Source organism: Delphinus delphis, chromosome 4 (assembly GCF_949987515.2).
Source record: "Delphinus delphis chromosome 4, mDelDel1.2, whole genome shotgun sequence".
Taxonomy (NCBI): Eukaryota; Metazoa; Chordata; class Mammalia; order Artiodactyla; family Delphinidae; genus Delphinus; species Delphinus delphis.
This window is the reverse complement of record NC_082686.1, coordinates 42,420,400-42,443,426: the sequence shown is the minus strand read 5'-3', so window position 1 is coordinate 42,443,426 and position 23,027 is coordinate 42,420,400. Positions and strand designations below refer to the sequence as shown.

General features: G+C 35.1%; 1 protein-coding gene across 1 annotated transcript in view; it reads left to right on the top strand.

Annotated features, from left to right (window-relative positions):
* The window catches only part of PROS1 (protein S), a 55,481-nt gene extending 33,026 nt beyond the window's left edge, over positions 1-22,455 (top strand). The window contains exons 8-15 of the mRNA XM_060010493.2: positions 984-1,105; positions 2,698-2,813; positions 5,844-6,033; positions 11,371-11,538; positions 12,850-13,018; positions 16,574-16,722; positions 18,740-18,965; positions 22,069-22,455. Of these exons, the coding sequence (XP_059866476.1) occupies positions 984-1,105; positions 2,698-2,813; positions 5,844-6,033; positions 11,371-11,538; positions 12,850-13,018; positions 16,574-16,722; positions 18,740-18,965; positions 22,069-22,229 (1,301 nt within the window). The 3' untranslated portion in view covers positions 22,230-22,455. The remainder of the gene's footprint in view (positions 1-983; positions 1,106-2,697; positions 2,814-5,843; positions 6,034-11,370; positions 11,539-12,849; positions 13,019-16,573; positions 16,723-18,739; positions 18,966-22,068) is intronic.
* Positions 22,456-23,027: the final 572 nt, after the last annotated feature.

Below are 23,027 nucleotides of genomic sequence, written 5' to 3'. Positions count from 1 at the left end.
GAATGACAGATTTTTTTAAAAAGATGTAAATGTGAAAATGTAAATATATTTATATATAAATATATATTACTTTATTCCTCTAGTTATACTATTCAATTTTTATGGTACTGAGGGTTCACTAATTTGGGGGGGTCTATTTTAAGACATTTTAAGGGAGAACTTATATGCTATAATAGTATTTGAGTTTGGGAATTTTCAAAGATCACAGGGTGTATTCATCAAAAAGGTCAAGGATGGTAGGTTGCTCTGAAGTGTACTTTAGCTGAAGTATCTTATTACAGCTTTTCAAGATGATTTTCTTAAAATATGGAGTAGGAACAGGGACCATATAGAAGATTTCACAGTATGGGAGGTAATAGCACAGTGAGGTTTTTTGTTTTTTTTACATAAGAAATAAATATATGTCCTTAAATTTATTGTCGCCAGTAATCGTTGCATTATGGAAAGTGAAATTTTCTTGATATGATCATTTAATCTCCAATTACATTAACCTTCAATTAAAAGGGATCTTTTCTTCCTTTCCCTTCCCTATCTTCCTATCCTCCCCTCCCTCCTCCTCCCCTCCTCTCCCCTTCCCTTCCCTTCCTTTTCTTTTCTTCAAAGCAAAGAGTTAAGAAGTAGTGTCAATGGAATTCATATGATCAGATGTGACAGTTACATGGAGACTCTCAGTCTTTTTTTCTTCAAAATCATAAAATTAGTATAATTGTTACATCTTTATTAATTATTAATTACTGAAAGTTATTCATTAAATTTGTTGGTCAGGTATATAAATAAATAGAAATTACACTTGTAACTCACTTAAATTTCCATGGCAAGTGATTTGTGATTTGATGTCAAAGGAATGTGATTTGATGTCAAAGGAATTTCTTTCACAAAGGATTTATTATCATTGATTATCTCATACTAAAATCAACATAGTCCTTCTTCTGTGAGATTGAACATTTAGGAGATATTAAAATTTATGTTCTCTTTTACCCCAGATGTGGATGAATGCTCTGAGAACATGTGTGCTCAACTTTGTGTCAATCACCCTGGAGGTTACTCTTGTTACTGTGATGGGAAGAAAGGATTCAAACTTGCTCAAGACCAGAAGAGTTGTGAGGTAACATTTTGCAAGGCTAACCTTCCCACCTCTTTTTTAAAATGAAAGAACCAGGTACTTATTTCCACACAGTTGAGGTAAATCAAGAGAATACAGATGTCTATTATAACTGCTATAGTTCAAAGCAGGCTATGAGTCACAGTCCATTTTACTAATTTTGGTCATGTAAGTGGTAAACATTGTGGATAATTAGTGACTGGATTAAAAAAAAGAAAAGCTGCAGGGCCACAGTTCAGAGAGTGCTCATCTGTATAGCCTGTACATTTATAAAATGCAAAGTGTATGTTTATTTAAGAAACTAAGAAAAGCTGAGGTTTATACTCCTCTTTGTGAGAAAAAAGTCTTTCATAGAACTTTAGAGAAAACATTTTCCAGTGTCTGCTTTTCTTTATCTCACTCTGACAAGTTTGATCATGCCGCAGGCATGTTAGTACTTGCAAGAGTGCTCATAAAATCTCAGGTGGAAACAACTCTGTCAGAGTAGGATTTAGTTGGGGTTTAAGTATATGGAAATTCAGAGAGGTCAATTTTGTTAATTTGTATCTCTCAAAATTGCTTTTAGTTACTAAGATTCAATTCATAATTGATCCAGAAATTGAATGTTGGGGGTAGGTTCTAGTTCTTCTTCCATTGTAATAAATAGGTCAACATTTGAAGCTCTTTTTTTTTTTTCCTAAATAAGGGTCACATGTTAGTGATCTTTAGTCAAATTCTTGAATCTCTTTTAATTTTTAAAAGTTAAAGTGAAATTTCAAATGCTTATGAAGCAGATAGTAAAAAAAGCCCTAAACTAAATAATGATTTAATCATGAATTTACACATACCTCTTTATCTGCTACCCAGAGAAAGCTGTGTATGTCCAAAAAATGTAACATTTCATGTTATGCCACCTACTTGGTAAAGAAAGGTAAGGTAAGCTAGTTGGCATACGTAATAACGTTGGTAGTACTTCATTGGACTGTATTGTGTTCATGTCTATTTTGTAATTTGGTTTTCTATTATTTCAGTATTTGTTGTAGTTACACATTACCATCTACCTTGGAATAGATTTATGGAAGTTGTAAGAGGAAATGAGATATTATTTCTGGACTTAGATTTAATACAGTGCTGTTTACACAGTTCCCCCCAGAATATCCCTGTATGTATGCCCAAGAACTTCTCCCTTAAAAACCATTCCATTTTAATATTTGTTTTTGCTCTTAGAAGGAAAAAACCTTGATGTTACATCAGATGACTCTAAATCACTTTTTTTTTGGTGAATTCCTTGGAGATTACAGTGATATCTTACTTTATATTTAACCCATTCCGGTTTTCCAGCATTCCCTTTACTATCTAGATAGCAAATTTTTGCTCAGAAAAATTTTGGCTTAATAAGACTTTAAAACGTGTATTCTTGGATATTATACTGATGGACTATACAAGGAAGTAAAAGATATTGCTTTATTATTACCATGGGTGTTCTTAATTTATTTTAGTGTATCACAGAGGATACATTTGACAAGAACACTAGGAAATAGAGAAAAGATGATACCCTGACACAAACACCAAGCAGTAACCTATGCTTTTTGTTTGTTTTGTTGCCTTTTCTCCAGGCTGTTCCAGTGTGTCTTCCTTTGAACCTTGACAAAAATTATGAATTGCTTTACTTGGCAGAGCAGTTTGTAGGGGTTGTTTTGTATTTAAAATTTCGTTTGCCGGAAATCACCAGGTGAGGTACCAATGTCAATGATAATTTCTAGAGATAAGCAGGTCAGGACATAAGAAAAGAAGTGACTGAAAGGTTTAAAATGTATGAAATTTTATTATCAGATAAGTTAGGTATATTATCAGTCAGATGATATGAGGTACCCCAAAGTTCATTTTTATCTTTACACGTAATTTTCATGCTTGAATCATTTGGGGTCGTTCTAGGCTGATTTTCTCCAATGATCATTTTATCTTAATCCATAGTTCTTCCTTTTCTAGTGAATACATATTTACTAAGAAGCTGGGAAAGTAGATTTAATGTATTTGTGAAATTTTCTTTCTTTATACATGTTGTTAAAAATTAAGTAATGAGAAATATTCAAAATACTGCTTTTAGAATATAGTTATATTCATAATTATTAAGGAAACTATATATGATTGCTTAAGTAGTATTTTAAAGGAATGCATCGCATGATTTTAGTTGACTATCTGGGTACTTTATCTGTCGTTCCTGTAGTTAGGCTGACTTTTGGGAGGGAGTAATTTCTTCTATTTTTGAGTCATGACTCTAATTATCAAATTTTCTCAGAGCCATACATTGTTGGAACTAGGAAAAGAATTTCAGAATTTTGTTGGAATAATGGAAAGGAAACATTTGAGACTGATTATAGAGTACAAATTTTAAAATATTTTAATTAGATAAGCATGAATATTTAATTCATTAGATATATGAGTGATTATTCATTAAATAATTCAACTCAAGCCATAGAAATTTTACCATTAAGGAACATTGAAATTTATTCACTGATTTAATTGTGCTCTTTTGACACTCTCGTTTCCCCCAAGTTGTGGTTTTCCCCTTTAACATCTCAGAGCAAATAATATCTTCTAGTGATTTGATTGTAGACAACCTTTCCTTGCTATGAGAGTAATGAGAATGAGAGAGGAGAGTTCATTATTACATACCTTCAGGCACTTTCAGAGGTATTCATTTTTCACAATTCACAAATGCTTGGGCTGTAACATTGGATCAAATTGGATCAATTATTTCTTTCAGTATTTATTTGTTTATTATTTGTTTAGTTTAAACTTTTTATTGAAGTATTATAAATATATATATATACACATAGAAATATACATGTATCTTACATGTAAGCTTGATGAATTTTTATAAGCTGCCACCTGTGTAACGAACACAAAGAACAGCTAACACTTTTATATTTATTTTTTCTTTTTTTGCAAATTCCTTCAGCTCTGTTTCCCATGATCAAATACTTACCCTACCCCAAAGTTAGCAGATTCACTTTTTTTCACTCTACAATACTTCTGAAAAAGAACGAATTGTTCCCCAATATAATGAGTCAGTATGCTGATGTATTCCAGACAGAAAATGTGCAGAACACGACTCTTTGAATGACTGGTTTAGCATGATTTTACAAAGAGAAGGAAATTATCTCCATAATAGGATGAACTTCTATAAGATCCTGAGAGTACATAGATTTGGATTTTGGCAAGATAATAATGCTTCACATCAGCAAAATGTGATGAATATGAAAGAGAATAGAAGTCCCTACTCGAAGCAAAATGGTTCTTTTTAATATGAGTTCAGTAAATTCCTACTACATTGTTATCTACCCAACATACTTTACTCCACATTTACCTCTTTGTAATATTTTCTTGGAATTCTAAAGACTAAAAAGTTTATTCTATCACTTTTTCTTTTTCTTTTTTTTTTTTGCCGTACGCGGGCCTCTCACTGTTGTGGCCTCTCCCGTTGCGGAGCACAGGCTCCGGACGCGCAGGCTCAGCAGCCGTGGCTCACGGGCCCAGCCGCTCCACGGCACGTGGGATCTTCCCGGACCGGGGCACGAACCCATGTCCCCTGCATCAGCAGGCGGACTCTCAACCACTGCGCCACCAGGGAAGCCCTATCACTTTTTCTTTGTTCCATTTGAGATAGATTTGTGCCCCATTGCAAGTGGTGCCTCTATCACTATACTATTATATGTGGAATAAGAAAGAGTGTGGGATTCTTTCTTGCCTTATTTAGTAATTATCTGAATTCTTGATTTTTTAACTTAAATTACCTTTAATTTAACTTAACTCAGATGACTAATAGTTATACAACTATTTTTCCTATTCCCTGTTTATCTTTTTTCAGTCATTTTGCTTTGCTGGTTCCTTGGAAACTTTAATGCTAATTCTCATTAAAGTATCCTAAGGGCACTGAATTGGTATATATTATTTTTTAGTCCAGCATACTTAAGATTTTTTCCTCCCCTGTAGTAGCTACATACATATATGTGCAGAGTCTTAACAGCAACAGGTGTTATCAGAGCTCAGATAGCCCCAAACGCATGACTATATCTTTTAAGCTCTCCTTCCATGTACTCTAGTATAGTAATTTATGCAATTAGAGTTTGGGAGAGCTTTTGAAATTAAATGAACAGATACATTTAAAAGTCTTTGACTTTACCTTCCTTTACCACACATGAAGTCTTAATTAAGCTTGCAATCATCCAGATACTACCTTGTGTATCTCTGTGAGTGATTCCTTCCTGACATATATGAAATCATAGGAAAATATGTTTTTGATGGATAAACTTCAATCATGGAATTGTAACATCTTTTACTAATCACGTATGGATACAGCAAAAAAAAAAAAAAAAAAAAGGAATCTTAATGTCAGATTACATAGTGTATAAAAGGCTCCAGGAGAGAGACAATATGCCTAATATTTGTACATGAGTATTCCAGCATTTTAAAGAGTGCCTTCAAAACAAATGCCAAAAGATGAAAAATTATCAGAGCATCTTTTCATTGGGAAAAAAGATTCCACGAATAAGCAAGAAGGTATAATAACTTGATTTTAAACACACATGGAGCCAGAGATAATACAAGAACAGCTTAGTCCTGCCCTTCTCTTTTATTTTTTCCAGGGAAAGAGTTGACTCTTTCAACGTATTGCTGTTTGCCAGTACAAGAAAAAAAAAGAATAACATAGTCTTCAATATTTCTTACTATTAAGTCTCTCTCTTTGTCCATTGTTTAGATTTTCAGCTGAATTTGATTTCCGGACATATGATTCAGAAGGTGTTATCCTGTATGCAGAATCTTCTGATCACTCAGCTTGGTTCCTGATTGCACTTCGTGAGGGCAAGATTGAAATTCAGTTTAAGAATGAATATACAGCCAAAGTCACAACTGGAGGCAAAGTTATTAATGATGGTTTATGGAATATGGTACGTTTTGCTGAATTCATGAAGAATCTTTCCACTTTGATGCAATTTGTATAAAATCATTGATCATTTTTTTAATAGTGATACCAAAGCAAAATAATTTTGGGTTTATCTGATGTTGTGTGAAGTATATTCTACATGCTGTAAATCCCTGAAACAGCCTGAGAAGTTATTATCTCTCAATATATTGCAGATTTCCCATAACTGAAGTTGTTTTCAGTTATTTGCTTTGTTAAAGACAACTACTCTGTCCTTAACTTTTTACCTTTTTTAGTGGCTGTCACTGGGTGAACAGTGATATTGCTCCTATAGGTCAGGGGTTATTCTAAGACAACACTGATCAAGGACAACTACACTGGATAGCCATCAATATTTTTAATGTAAAAGAGAAATACACATAGTAGCAAAATAAAAAATTTAATTTAATTTTAAATATTATCATGTAGGTATAATCAGTTTGTACAAACAGGATACACTAGCTGGTACCAATTATAGTGCTTAGAAACTAGTATTTTTAGATAATCCCTAAAAGTGAGTCTTTATTTTAATAATCAAGAACAGCACTTTAATTTACTGTATTAAAATGGAACTTTTCTTGGAGAAGGAATTACTTGGAGAAGGGGTTACTGTTAGTCCACAGAGGGGAGAATTCCTTTCTGCAATTAAATCAATGCTACTTTCAGCAGAGAAGAGCAGAGAGAAGAATGTTGTGCCCCAAACAGACACTACCTAAGCCTGTGGGAACTGACAAGAGGTCCATGTTGAGCAGCCATGTAAAGTCATCACTAAATTATTTCATTCTTATATTTATCCACTCTTGCAGTCATATACGCAATAAGCTTTTAGTGAGCATGTTTAAAGTGCTACATCCCTGAGTTCAAGGCTCTAAAACTATAGCAAGAGTTTGTCCTTGCTCGAGGTTAGTACCTCACAGTTTAGTAGCTGATGCTGCCTTATGAACTAATACAATATAATGTGAAATATGTTACAGGAAGGTGGTAATAAAGAACAGTTGGGTGCAGATATGGTTCACCAAAAAGGGGGCTGTCTGTCTTTTGGCAGCCATGGATTTTGGGCTCCTAACTCTAAAAGAATAGTGTCTTCACAAGATCAAATGCAACTGTCAGAGAAGTCACTAAAATTCTCTGACTTCTAATGCTTATTAGTGTATCTTTGTTACTACATCTTTCCTACTATATCTCTATCTAGAATATTTGATGCATACAGCTATACCTCCAATGTGCTGCAGAATACATTTTAATGTCTAACGTCCCTAAATCACCTATCTAAAACTGCTAAAATCACTTTTGCAGCAAAAGAGAGTGAACAGAATTTTTTCTAATGAGTTTATACAAATTGAAAATATCAGCTGTTTGAAGGTGAATTTAGATAAATTTCTAGGTAGGATATAATATGTATAAAGAAGAAGGTAAATATTTATGTGAAATTATCATGAGTTGCAAGTAGTGTTTATTAAAGAACTGTTCATGAGTGATATTATTAAAGACAGGATTCGAGGGCTTCCCTGGTGGCGCAGTGGTTGAGAGTCCGCCTGCCGATGCAGGGGACACGGGTTCGTGCCCCGGTCCGGGAAGATCCCACATGCCGCGGAGCGGCTGGGCCCGTGAGCCATGACCGCTGGGCCTGCGCTTCCGGAGCCTGTGCTCCGCAACGGGAGAGGCCACAACAGTGAGAGGCCCGCGTACTGCAAAAAAATAAATAAATAAAAAGAGACAGGATTCGGGATGGATGGAAGGTAGCTGTTCAGTTTCATTTATTTGTCTCCTATGTTTATGATTCTTGTTAAAAAGAAACTATTATTTAATGATATGCCCATGTTTTAACTAAAACACTTACATTAAAATCTCCCTCTATAAACTGAATACAAGTTTATATAAAAAATAAAGTTTAAGAACAATAAGCAAGTCAGAGAAAAACTTGACTCTGGTAATAAACTTGGTGCTGGCTGTTTTTCTTTAAATTGTAATTCAATATTGTAACAATTTATGCATTTTACGTCCCCGAGCATGGTAGTTTTACTAGCTTTTAATCCTGATGATTTATTAAAGAATTATATACTGTTTCAAACAAATTTATGCAGCACAGAAATTATTTCAAATAAATAAATACTTTAAGTATTTTAATTAATGACAAAGTGGTTAAGTTAAATTAATCTGTAAACTGGACTATGGATTATTTTAAAATTTTAAATAAAATACTTTAAAAATAAGAAATTAGAATTAAAGCATATTACAGAATTGTTTTGTAATTCAGATTTAAAAAATTGAATGTGTAATGATTAAGTCATTAGAATGGCTACAACCTGTAGGAATAAATATTGCTACTTTGTAAGTGATTATTATATTTCATAGTTGGGTATAATCCTAATATTGGTGGGAAATATATAATTTGTATAATAATTTCATTTATTCAACAAAATATTTATTGAGCACTTTATGTGCTATTCCTTCTTCTAGGTGGTGGGGATACAACAGTGAATAAAACAAAGTCCCTGCTCTAATGGAGCTTGCATTGTGGTGGTGAGATGAAAACCACAAATGCATCAACAAATAGACATGCCAGATAGTGATTAATGCTATGAGAAAAAAGAAAAGCAAGGCCAGGCAATAGAGAATGATGATGGTGAGTGTGCATATGGAATCAGGAAAGCCATCTCTGATGAGATTACATTAGAAAGAGACTTGAGGACACAAGACTGGAGAACTTTTCGGGGGAAGATAATTCTGTCACGTGAACAGCAAATACAGAGTCTTAGGCTAACTTAGATGATTTTGAGAAGTGACATAATCTAATTTGCATGTTAAAAGATAATCCTGGTTAGGACCTAATGGCTTTGTGGAAACTAGACAGTAGAGAGTAAGGACAGAATAGGATGTGGGGTTAGGAGACTATGGCAACAACACAGTGGAGAGAAGATGGCAGCTTTGACTGGAGTGTTGATAGTGGGAGTGGTGAGAAGTGGTCAGATTCTGTATATATTTTTAAGGTCCAGCTTTCAATTTAAGGTAGATAAAAACTTTTTGGTATTCAGCATAAAGAGGGCTTTAAAGGCCCTGAGATTGGTTATTGTCAATCTGTCGTTTTAAACTCTATCACATCCAATATAATGCTCTAATTATTATATAAAAAAGAAAATAATTTTTAGAAAGTAATATGTATTTCCATATGTAAATGCTCAAGTTCAAGTATAATATTTGTCAAAGCTTACTCCTATACATAGAATAACATGAAAGCTACAACTGAAGACATGCTTGGGGGTGTTGTATTGGCAACTGAAAAACCATAAGTGCATAAATGGTATTGCCATTAGTAATAGTAATTTTACAAAATGGTGAGAAAATCTTGATAAAGATCCAAACAAAACAAACATCAATCTCTTCTTTGTTTACAAGATTATTACATTCTTGAAAAATTCAGCGAATGCTGAAGTGGTACAACAGATATTTAGTGTTTATATTACACACAAGCACAGGTAATTATAAGCATGAGTATACCCTACATGAATATCTACTAGGAAGGTTCAGAAAATTTGTAGGATATTGGATATTTTATTATTTATTTTGCATGACTATCCTGCATATTGCAGGGTGTGTCTAGCATCTTGCAATGTCAGCATACCACTTACTGTGAAAACTAAAAGTGCCCACCACCCCCAAATTTGCCCTAGAGTGGGGCAATAAAGCCCCCTTTAAAAATATTTGCATGACTAGAGGGATGAACTCTGGGGCTTATTATAGAGGTTGAGAAGAAGAGGATCCAGCAAAGAAGACTGAGAAGGGGTGTGAGGAGAAGCAAGCCAGACGGAGGTCCTGGAGGCTAAGTTAAGAACATCTTTCAAGGAGGGAATAATCATTAGAATAAAATGATGGTGACTGGTTATATTAAGGACAGAGCCTTGACCAACTTTAAATCTGTAAATGTTACCAAATTTATTTTATTTACTTTAGAGCATAGATTTTTCCTTCCCGTAGTAGTGCTTTAATATGCCTATTGTTTGGCTTCCCTGATTGATAAGTAAACGAAGAGTTTGCATTTAGAGTCCTACAGTTTTACATAAGGAGATTGCAGCAATGGTTCTTCAAATTGCCTTTATGGGAAGATTTTTTTTTTAAATATTTATTTATTTTATTTATTTATTTTCCTTGTTTTTTTGTCTGCAACACGTCTTATTTGCGACACACGGGATCTATGTTGAGGCATGTGGGATCTTTTTGTTAAGGCACGCGGTCTCTTCGTTGCGGCGCTCGGGCTTCTCTCTAGTTGCAGCGCGCGGGTTTTCTCTCTCTAGTTGTGGCTCGCGGGCTCCAGAGCACGTGAGCTCTGTAGTTTGCGGCACGTGGGCTCTTGTTGAGTCTCACAAGCTCAATAGTTGTGGCGTCTGGGCTTAGTTGCCCTGCAGTATGTGGTGATCTTAGTTTCCCGACCAGGGATCAAACCCTCGGTCCCTGCATTGGAAGGGGGATTCTTTACCACTGGGCTACTAGGGAAGTCCAGGGAAGATTTTTTTTTTTTAATTGTTGGTTACCACTACTTCCAACCGTTTTTAGAAATCCAAACTACTTTCAAAATTGGAAAAAACCAATTTAATTTAATGTGCTTTCTTATGATCTCAACTATTTTTGAATTTTGAAATAAAATATAATTTGTGCATAATGAACAGAATACTGAATGTACTAACTTCTCTTAATTTATATTAAAATTTTATTTACCTTATTGATTTCATATTTATACTATCAGACAAATGCAAAATAAGGGCACTTAAAAGTTTTCTAAGATTTTCTTTTTTGCAGTACGCGGGCCTCTCACTGCCGTGGCCCCTCCCGCTGTGGAGCACAGGCTCTGGACGTGCAGGCCCAGCGGCCATGGCTCACGGGCCCAGCTGCTCCGCGGCATGCGGGATCCTCCCGGACCAGGGCACGAACCCACGTCCCCTGCATCGGCAGGCGAACTCTCAACCACTGTGCCACCTGGGAAGCCCCCACTTTCTTTTTTTAAACTGTTAATTTTATGGCACACTGGTGTTGAAAGATATATATTATAAATGGGTGTTTAAATATAATAGAAAAATATTGATTTTTAAACTTTAAAATATGGTATTGATTTAATTTTCGATCAAGAATTACCACACTAAAACACATTTTTATCACCTTTATACTAATGTGACATTTCAAATGTATTGGAACAAATTAACAAGTACAGTAAAATGATTACTTTGGAAAATTATATACTGGAATAATAACAGGATTTTTCAATCGTGGTGTTTCAAATGAAATGCAGTAATGTTTGGTTGTTTGATAATTTTTGTCTTTTTAATTATAGGTCTCCGTGGAAGAATTAGAACAGAGTATTAGTGTAAAAATAGCTAAAGAAGCTGTAATGAATATAAATAAACCTGAAAGCCTTTTTAAGCCTACCAATGGGTTTCTAGAAACCAAAGTATACTTTGCAGGAATACCTCGGAAAGTGGAGAATGCACTCATTAGACCGGTAAGGATCCAAGCTTATATCGTTCATCATGGATGAATTCCTTCATCTGTAATAGATTTGAAAATGTGTTTTTCTGAGAGTCAAATGAAGTTATTTTGTTGAACATACCAACTGTGAAAACTTGAATTGAACATGGAAAAATAACATTATCAACCCTTGAAATTATATTAAGGAAATAAGAAAATGAATGTAGTGTTTTTGAGCCTATTTAAATTCCCAGCATTACTCATGGAGAAGTAGATTTTCAAAAATTCTCCGAGTATCAGTTCAACGTTAACATTATAATAGTCCATACTCAGCCATTAAACATATAAATACATATATGAGTCCAAAATTACATGATTTTGTAGAAGCCTGTCAAAGACCTTTCTTAGGTCTGTTTTAGGACTAAAATTTGGGAGATAAGGATAGCACATGAAGTGGAATGTTTTAAATAGAAAAATTTTTGGTGGGAATATAACTGCAGCCTGTCATAAATTGAAGTTAGATATAACAGATGATTTTCTGTATGTGGTATTTGACTAACTACCATGGAAAAGGTTTCATGAAGGAGACTAATCAATGACCTTGAAGAGTTTTAAATTTTTCATTTGAAGTCATGGGTCTGCCAATTTTACACTTGCTGATTTAACTTAAATATTGACCATTTTGTATCCATCTTTCAGTTACCTTAGCTTTTAAAAGATTTCTGTGATATGATATAAAACCTGAATTAGTTAACTCATGTCAGAGTGAATATACCTGTCCTTTGAAATTGATAAATCAAGACATTTAAAAAGTAAAATAAATTATTCAAAAAGAATCAACTATTTATGAAATGGCTGCATGTCTTGAATGTGGCTGGTTGCTTTGGTGAGACTGAAGAATGCAAACACTTTTGTTCCTGAAGAGGCTTAGTATCTGACGACAAGACAAACCTAGTTGTAAATGCAGTTAAAGAAAAACAGAAAGCAGCTTAGAACTCAGGGGCACAGCTAGAAGCATATATGGAACTCGATAGCAGAAGAGTTAGTGCTGGATGATGCAGAAGAGGCAGGTGGGGCTTGAGGTGTTAAAAATCACTAGGATCCCAGTGGAGGTCTCTGATGGCATAAGCTCACTTTTACTGAAAAAGACTGTCCATCTGAAGGACACCTTGAACAAAATTTAGATAAAATTCAAAATATGTTAAGTACTTTAAAATGTCATCAAAGAAAGAATTTTGCCTCTAAATGAAAACCTATATCTTATAATCAATTAAGCCACTTCATTTATGAGTCTGTCTTTTTTAAGTTTAAAATGCTTTCATTGATCTATATTTTAAATTGTTAGATTAACCCTCGTCTAGATGGATGTATTCGAGGCTGGAATTTGATGAATCAAGGAGCTTCAGGAGTAAAGGAGATCATTCAAGAAAAACAAAATAAGCATTGTCTTGTCACTGTGGAGAAGGGTTCCTACTATCCTGGTTCTGGAGTTGCTCAATTTAGCATAGATTATAGTAAGTGATTTCCCATTTTATCTTTCTTTTCTCATTACTGTTTAAATTTATTCATTAACAAACAGCAATAATTCCTTCAGTAAACATTGTTGAGTACTTACTATGTGCCAGATATAGTGTTAGGCTTATTCATACTGTTATATATTTTTAATAGAATTTTTCCAAGTATATTGGGAGAAAAAATGGAGTTGAATATGCTTATGTTGTTATTTAAAGGTTATTGGCACATAATCTGATTAATTTTGGGTAAATTAAATTTACCTGTTTTAAGGTTCACCAGTTTCTCAGTTGTATTGAGTCTACTGATTAATGCATCAAAGGTATTCATCTTTATTTCTAGCATTTCCATTTAATCCTTTCCTAAAATATCAACCTCTTTGTTAAAATTTCCCATCTGTTCATGCGTGTTGTCCATCTTTTCCACCCAAGCCTTCAACTTATTAATCATAATTAAATTCCTTGTCTGACAGTTCCAATATCTGTGTCATATCTAAATCTGGTCATATTGATTGCTTTTTCTCTTGACTGTGGGTCATTTTTCCATGCTTCCTTCTGCATTTAATAATTTTTGTTTAAAGGTGGGTGTCAGATAAAACAGTAGAGACTGAGATAAATAATATTTACATTTGGAGATGAGCACAGCTCTCCTTTTGCTAGACACTTAATGAGGGGACTTGAATCAATCTAGTCAAGAATTGAGCTGCTTCGGTTTTCTTGTTTCCATGACTACCCTTCAAATTCCTTTAATATACCTTGTGCTTAGGGTAGCGGCCAGAGGATTTTTCTTAATAACTGATCCACCCTCAGCTTTAGATATTGCTTTCATTTGCCTCAAGAAAGTGTCTCTCTCTGGTCTTGTTTCACTCCCAGAAGTGCTCTTAGTTGTTACTTGACATTTGCTAGCAATTTAGAGGGGTCTGGGGGTCAGAGGAGCATTCTCTAATGTTCTGGTGCAGATTCAGTCTTAGACAGGTGTTAACATTCCTGTGTCTCAGGGGTGTGGACTTTCCACTATCCCCCCTCCTGCCCACCAGTAAGGGAGATATCTAATGGTCAGGACTCAAGGTGTATTCCTGCTCCTTCCCCAGGGTAAATGATTTTTTGTTGTTGTTTTGTTTTTTGCTATTTTCATTCCCTAATCTGTAGGTGCAATGGGACTTTGATGTGACCTAACAGCAACAAGGTTTTGCTGCCTTTCCCCTAATGCTTTAAGTCTTGCTTAGAGCAGACAAAGAATGATCTGGGTGAGACTTTGTGCCTTTTCTGCAGTTTGCTGTTCCTCTCGCCTTGGGCTTGTACTAGGAAGGAAACTTTCTCTAATCTCTTTCTCTTCTCCCAGTTTTTCTCTTGAGCACCCAGTAAGATCCTTTGAATGGGTATGAATTTCCCATGTGTTTGCGGTTTCCCTGGCTTCTATATTCTCACACCAGCCCCTACTTGGACTTTAGCGTTTTGTTAAGATTTTTACCTACATGCTTTTTACCAAATTGTATAGTGTTTTTTGTCTGCCTTGGGTAAGAGAGTACTCTCCTCCTGTTTCTCCCTCGAAGCATCTGTCTTCCTTTAGGTTTCTAGTCAGTTGTTCTGCAACCTCGGCTCTTGGTGATAGTTCAAGAAAAGTTGTACTTATATAGATAATTGGTCTTTTGTTGTTTTAAGAATGGGAACGAGTACTCTCCGCAGTTTTCTATAGTCTAATAGGAACAGGAACTCTTGCCAAACCGACCCCAGGTTTTTACCTTTACAAATAATACTTCTGGGATATCCTTGGACATTTATCCTTGTACCCTCATGTGATTAATTCTGTAGGAGAGAATCTCAGATTCTCTCCATCAAAGGTTATGCAAAGGTATAATTCCTACTGTTCAATCAGATTCTCTTCCAAAGATGATTTATCAATTTGTACTTTTACCAAGAGAAGAAAGTTTGTGCTTGGGATTTGTTTCTAATTTGAGAGTTGAAAAATTAAATCTTGTAGTTCTAATTATTATCCCAGTTTCTACTGAAGTTGAATATCTCACCATATGTTTATTAGGTATTTGTGTATCTTAATTATTTTATTGGCGTCTCTGTTTTTTTGTGTTTTAGGAGTTCATTATTTGAGCTACTAACAGTTTGTATTATAAATTTAGTGTTGATTTTGATATCTCTGATTTAAGAAAAAAACATATTTTAAATTTTTTATTTTCAGCCTTAAAAAGTATTGCTACAGTTTTAAGAAAGCATCTTACACTAGTGCTTTCTGTTTCCTAACATAAATTAATACATCTTTAACTTTAGCTCTGTTCTGTATATGAAGGTATTTTTTTTAAAAAAAAAGTTTAAATTGAGTTGATGACTGGACATAGGCAAAAATTAGGCCCACAATTTGTTCAAAGGACAAAAAGAAATCTCTGGAAAGAAAATGAAAATAAGAGTTTTATTGCACCTGAAAGAAATTACTTTCATAAGTAATTAGTTATTTCACAGGTAATATGAAAGTGACCTACTTTATAATTAATATTTAATGTTACATTATAATTTCTGTACATTTACATGTTCATTTTAGTTTGAGTTTGTTAATATCTTAGAGTAAATTTACTTACTTCAAAATGATTATATGCATGTTTTTTCTCTTGCGTGGGAATTAAAGGATTATAGTGAAAAATGTTATAGTATTAGATGTGGCTAAATGGAAGAACATCTTGTCAAAGGAAAATTATTTTCTCCATTCACATTCACCTTTTTAAAGCCTCCAAGTAGTATTTGGGCTATTGTTGTACATTACTTTATGTTGAATGACGAAGACTGCATTCAGATTGTAAACTAATATTTTCAGAAATCAAACTATTTTGAAATCATATTAATTCAATAAATATTTGTCAAGGGACTGCTGAGGAAGACAGTGATGATAGAGACATGTAGAGCTTGCACTCTAGTTGGGTAGACAATTGACCTAGTAATTAAGAGAAAGAATGTTAAGTATTATGATAAGAGAATCACACAAGAGCTCCTATTAGAATTTCAAAGTTAACTATTGACTTCAGAGTATTTCTCTACCACTACACCATCCCACACCCCTATGTATAGAAATCATACTTTGCTTTCCCACTGCTCTAATCTGACCCCTATATGGAAGAGAAGTGGGGCGGGGGGTGGCAGCTATACCCAAATTTTCCCTCAGAAATAGTACAGTAAATGTGTTGAACTTTCTTCTAATGTGTACTTTAAAATACAACCACTCTGAGATTTGACCATGGGAGAATATATAAGACAGAAGGAAGAGCTATTAAAGAGCAAATGGAAAAAATCGTAGTAATCCTGAACACCACAATCCAGAATTCTGTTGTAGGAAGAAGAACAAAAGGATGAGGCTCCATCTGTGTTTCTTGCCTGCCTTGAAAACTGTTTTTCTTTTGCTCTGTTGTGCCTTGGTTATATAGATCATTGAAAAAGAGGACTAAAATCTTTAGTATCACACAAAGATGGCTTTGAGTATTGATAAGATTATACTTAATTCCTTCTGGTGCACCTTAGGAGGACATTGATCCTGCTTCTGTTTCATTGTTTAAACAGAGAATGTATCCAATCCTGAGGCTTGGCAAGTAAACGTGTCCTTGAATATTCGCCCATCGTCGGGCACCGGTGTTATGTTGGCCTTGGTTTCCAGTAACACAGTGCCCTTTGCCTTGTCCTTGGTGGACTCCGCCACTGAAGAGCTTCAGGTAACTTTAAACCTTTATGATCCTTGGTTTGTAATTTTTTTTTAATTCGTAAAATGGATAAAATTGCAGTATTTACCTCAAAGTGCTATTTTGAAAATTAAATAACTTATATAAGCTATTTGGCACAGCCTCTAGCACATCATTAAAGATTCAATAAATATTCATCATTGTTACTTTTTTTGCTGGCTTATTTCCAAGGTTTGAACCAAGAAGTAAAGGGATGGGAGGGGGGAATGGAAAAGCCTATTGCATCTATAGCTCCGATTAGGCAGACTCACACAAAGGTTGCTTGGAGTCTTCTCTGAGTACCCAGAGATCTGCCCTTATTCAGAATCTTTGAAGTATCATGGGAATTTGTATGTATTAACAAAATAGAAGTGAGTCTGACTGCAATCCACTCTGAAATGTTCAGTGCCTAATTATAATGTTTTGTGTTTTCTGGCACTCTTAATCTTTTCTCCCATAAGTAAATTAGGAAAGACTACAGAAAACTAAAACCAGTCTATTTAGCTTCCTGCTGGCAACTCTGCCTTGAAATTAGGAGAAAGCACAGGAAAAACCTCTTGGATAAAAGAAAACATGAGAGTTATCAGATCTGTATTATTCAACTTCTATTAGAGGCTAATAGTTCTGTCCTTGTGTCATCCACAGTGGGGGGATTCCAAGTTACAGCAAGCAGCTTTCGTTTGTGCCGCGGTTGGCTTGGATGCTCTCTGTGGCTTTTAGAAAGAGACATATAATTGAATAATGCCTGTAGTGATCAAAAGGGATGCTATTTGCCACTTAAAGGATGGATGGGGGCAGTTTCTGATGGTTAACTGTAAGCAACCTAAAAAGATCCTGCTGAGCTTTTGTCTCCAGTGACCACAGGAGCTTGCTACATTTGGGTTTCAGCTTTTCTTTTTGCTTGTTTTGTTCTTTAAGCAAAATGGAAATCCTGCCTTCAACACTACATTCACACGGTAGAGGAGGTTAACAAGTGCCATGTCTTTGATATTTATTTTATCTTTTCTGTGTTTGTCTTCATGGCCACAGCCCCCCTTTTTTTTTGGTGTGTCAGATTGCCTTCTTATGATCTGTGAACAACGTTTCATAACATTATTCCACATAATATTGATCATTCTGGAACATTTTCTCAGCTGACTTTTCCTGAGTTCAGGATATGCATGTGTATAACACAGTAACAGATTTCCTCAGCTAAGCTGTATTTGGGAAGTATAGGCTTCATTTAGCATTGGTATCTTGGATTCCTAAGTAAACACTTCAGACTATCTTTCTACCATCTGGGAAGCATCATAACAACCGTCTCCCTCATTTTGATTTTATTTTTTCTCTCTTTTTATATTTCCTCTACACGCCGGGAAGCTAGATGTATAGATGACTCTCAACAAGTTGAGTAATTTAGTGTATCAGCAGTTTGAAAAGTTCAGAAAAAAAAAAAAAATATATATATATATAGAGAGAGAGAGAGAACCTTCTGGTAAATACTGTGTAACTTACTGCTGGCAATCCTGGTTTTTCTTTCTCAGAGACTTCATAAAATTTGTCCCAAGTCTACAGGATTTCTTGTGTGGCACAAATAAACCTTTCAGTCTTGCTGGCATGTGCTTACTAAAGCACTTCAAAATTTCCAAGACTTTTCCCCAACAAAGAATGATTCAACTCCTTCCTTTCTATATGTAGGTTTTGAAATTAGGAAGGCTCATAAACAGAAATGTATTGCTTAAGACACTACTTTGGTTCCCATTGTTAGTGAGACAATGCTGTTAGTTTATTGAATTTTCGGAACCTGCTATACATGTACATCTTAGCTAAACCTGGAGTTTTTAAAACTAATGTGTATTTTAAAATTATGATTACGATAATAGTAGTTTTTTCATTTAAATAAATTTGAAAGCTCTATCATACTTTTCCCCACCTCATTGAAATTCTGTTTTTGAATTTCACAAACTAAAGTCTCTCTTAAGCAGCATTAACGTTAGTACTTGTTATATTGAGTCTTTGCTCTGTTCTTCAGGATATCCTGGTATCTGTTGAAAATATGGTAATAGCTCGGATAGAGGCCCTAAGTCTGTGCTCTAATCAACAATCCCTTCTGGAAATCAGAGTCAACAGAAACAATTTGGAGCTGTTGACTCAAAATAGAAAAGACAGCTTCCACTCTGAAGACTTTCAAAGACAATTTGCCATCTTGAACAAAGCAATGAAAGAAACAGTGGCCACTTACTTGGGTGGCCTTCCAGGTATCTTCTTACTTTTTCTTCAGTTTTAAAAAGTATATTTTTAATGAAATTGATAGTATTTTAAATATGTAATTGTAGTAAAACAGCATCTATCTGTCTATCTATCTATCTATATATATATATACAGCATATGTAGTTAGAGTAAAGGGGCATCAGAAGGGAAGAGAAAATTCCAGTATCCATTATTCTTTTTCTGGGGGTTTGCATGAACATTTTATTGGTACATTTTTATTTAATTTATTTAATGGTAAACTGAAACTAACCAAGCTTTGCTGCATTTGACTATCCTAGCCAGAAATGATTTATTATTTCATTTTATCCTCACAGTTATCTTCTGAGTTTAATATTTATTCTTCAATTCAACCATCAGTCACCCAATATTATTAAGAACCTATGTCTCAGGCAGTAGGGACACAGCAATAAACAAATGGATATGATCTCTCCTCTTAAGACCTTTACAATCTAGCGGCAGAGGTACATATTAAACAAGTGATTAGGAAAATATAAAAAAAAGATTTCATAACTTCTATGAAAGAAAAGTAGGGGTTACTATTAGAGCCTGAAAATGAGGCTTGATCTGGTTATGGGGGCCAGGAACAAGCTCTCTGAAGAAGGCAGTAAGATACAAATCTGATATTTGAAGGATTAAATGAAGTTAACCAGGTGATGAGGGTGGAGACTGGAACTAGTATGCAGGTAAAAGTGTCCATGGCAAAATGGAAAGGGGTTGACATGCTTGAGGAATACATAGAAGACCAGTATGGTGAGAGCACATTGGGCAAGGAGGATGGTACTGCAAGCGGAGGCTGTGAAATGGGTGGGTGGGTGGGAGGTTTGTAGACCTGGTTCATGGTCATGCATCTTATTATTAGAGCCTTGAGAATCATTAACAAGTTTTAGACAAGGAAGTGGTCTATCAATAATGAAGTTTAAAAGAATTTCCCTGCATAATGGATGGAGATGGACAGGTGGGAGACAAAAGTGGATGAGATGAGTTGGGGGCTACTGAAGTAGTTCAGCTGGGGAAGCAGTAATAATAACAGTAGTGACAACGATACAGCCATCGTTCATATTTAGTGTATAATAAACAGTCTGTGCGTTGTTCAGAGTGCTTCAATTGTATCAACCCATTTGATATTTAAAGTAGTCCTGTGAGGTAGGTACTATTGTTATCTCCATTTTGCAGATGAGGAAGCTGGGGAGGCTGCTGGACTAGGGTGATGGCAGTGGAGATACTATACAGTGAATAGATTGGAGATGTATGTGAGAAACAGAGCTAATAGAAATTAATGATTGAAAGAAGCTCTTAGGTATTTGGCATGAGCAGTTGCATGGGTGAAGATTCCATTTACCAAGATGGGGAAAACTGGAGGAAAAATAGTTAATATTGGAAAACATAAAATTGCCATCAACACTTTTCTTTAAATGACAAAAAAATTGAGGCAGAAAGTTTTTTAGAAGCATTTTCAAATACCATTTGCATGCTATTCTCATGGGGAGAATTCTGAGTTTGATGTCTAGACTTCTAGTAACCTTCATTAAGTTACTTTAACTGCTCAGTGTGTTCATTTCCCATATATGGAAATTTTATCTGGGTTTTGGGGGAATAGAAGTAAATAGGCTGTAGGAAAATTCCTTGGCGGTCCAGTGGTTAGGATTCGGTGCTTTCGTTGCCATGGCCCGGGTTCAGTCCCTGGTCGGAGAACTGAAATCCTGCCAGCCATGCGGCGCGGCCAAGATATACAAAAAGAAAAAAGAAGTAAATAGGCTGCAAAAGTTATAAATCAATGGATTGATAGATCCATGGATAGATATAGATACATAGTTACATTAACGTGATTAATTATTAGGAAGTAAAATTACAGTTCAAATGAATGAATTCTGCATTGAAATCCACCTACTACCTTATTCACAAATTAGTTGAATGCAATTTTAGGAAATCAAACAAACAATGAAAGAGTTCAAAAGAAATGAAAATATCAGAATTTCAGTGGTTCCAGGACTTTGGCAACAGCACTGAGAACTGACTTTAGGCAAGATGTGTTTAGAAAAAGAGTGAGGAAAAATTGAGGAGAACTGGAAATTGAGACATTGAGAGTGTGAACTATGGGATGGGTAAATTGATTGTTATGCAAAATAGATGTGTTAAATTGCATGTTATGAATTGAAAATCAGGGGAAATAGATGATTCTGAGGATATTTATAACAGTGGTATAACCTATGATAGTCAGCCAGACTTGAAAGGTTTTCTTAAAAAATGCTATGAGCCCATAGAAAAGTATGGACTTATTCACTACATTGGCAAGTTAGAAGTGGGACATTTGAAGTATATATTTTTTTGCATAAGACACTGAGGAGGAAGAATAAGGGCTGAAGAATATCCATTGGGATTAAAATTTATGGAGATGAGATGCCAAAAAAAGAGGAAGCAAATAGAGAGATGGATGTTTTGAAGATGAACCACAGTTCTTAGGAATCCAAGGGTGTCGCCTAAGTATTAAGTTTGATAAGGAGAGTAAAGTGTAGAAAGGCCTAGAGGCCCTATTTACTGAAGTATTATTAAAACTGTTATTTTTCAGAACACCAAACATTACATAAAAGTGAATTCCCTATCACGACCTGCTATCGTATGCTCAGCAAGACACTATTTCGTTGGAAAATATAGAATTCCAGCAAAAATAAAAGAGATATATTTATTGTGGCATTTAAAAAAGATTTCCATGTAACTATAATTTTGAGTTGAAAAAATGACTTAATAATGCTTAAACTATTGCTCAGATTTAAAGAGGAAATAACAAAGTAGAACATCACAAGGAAGAATACGCTATTTTCTACTCTTTTTAAAGTATGTTTCTTTACCTAAGGTTTGGCTGGAACTGTTTACGCAATCAGAGGAACTCATGCTATGCTGAATTCAGTGCCAAGCACAATACCTTATATACACAGGAGTCACTTAATATGAATTTATTGAACAGAATTACATTATTAACTTTTCCTTTAGGATTAGATTTTGGTTGGAAATGGGCAGTCTGAATCATTCCTCTAACTATAAGCAAGTAAGATGCTAATCCTGGGCTAATATTTTAATATTCTGTTTTTACAGATGTTCCATTCAGTGCCACACCAGTGAATGCCTTTTATAATGGCTGTATGGAAGTGAACATTAATGGTGTACAGTTGGATCTGGATGAAGCCATTTCTAAACATAATGATATTAGAGCTCACTCGTGTCCATCAGTTTGGAAAAAGACAAAGAATACTTAAGGCATCTTTTCTCTGCTGATAATATCTTTTTCCAGTGTGTAATTATACTTATGTTTCAATAATAGCTGAAGGGTTTTACCTGTGATGTGCAGACCTTGATTATTTTGTGGTACTTTAACCTGGAATTTTAAAAAGGTCCTTTTTCAAGAAAACAAGATTCTCTTGTGATAAAAATTGCATTAAAAAAATTCTTCTGTTCTGTCTAGAGATTAAATAATGAAACCTATAAAAATTTTTAATTTGAATTTTTTGCTACAAATGACATTTCTTCATTTTTACGTTTGTAAAATTTAATTTTATCATCATGCACTAGTGTTTAAATATCTTTTTTTGTGTGTGGGGGGGAAGGCAAGGAAGTTAAACCTTTGTTGGAATCCAAACAAAAGTACACATGACTAAATACCACTGTTACCAGTCCCTCCCAAGTCGGTCCCCAATAAAGGACCTTCTGCCTGGTGTAGCTTGAACCAATAGAAGGAGACTGAGTTGGGTTCAGAAGCAAAGGAAAGCTTTGTTCTCTGATGAGAGAATGGAAAGGTGGGAGCTCCCGCTCTAGAGCACATGCAGCACACTCTCTCCCGACAGGCCGTGGGCGGGGCTGCTTTACAAGGATCTCAGCAGGAGGGGGTGGGATTCTCCCCGGGCTGGCACAGCTGTGCTGCTCACGCTCCAGATCGCAGTGCCTGGCGCGGCATCTCTGCACATGGCCCGCCGCCGCCATCTTGAACTGAGGGTCCTGCTCAGCGCTTCTGCACATGGGTCCCCAAACTAAGGTGTTGGCACGGTTGTTTCTTAGGA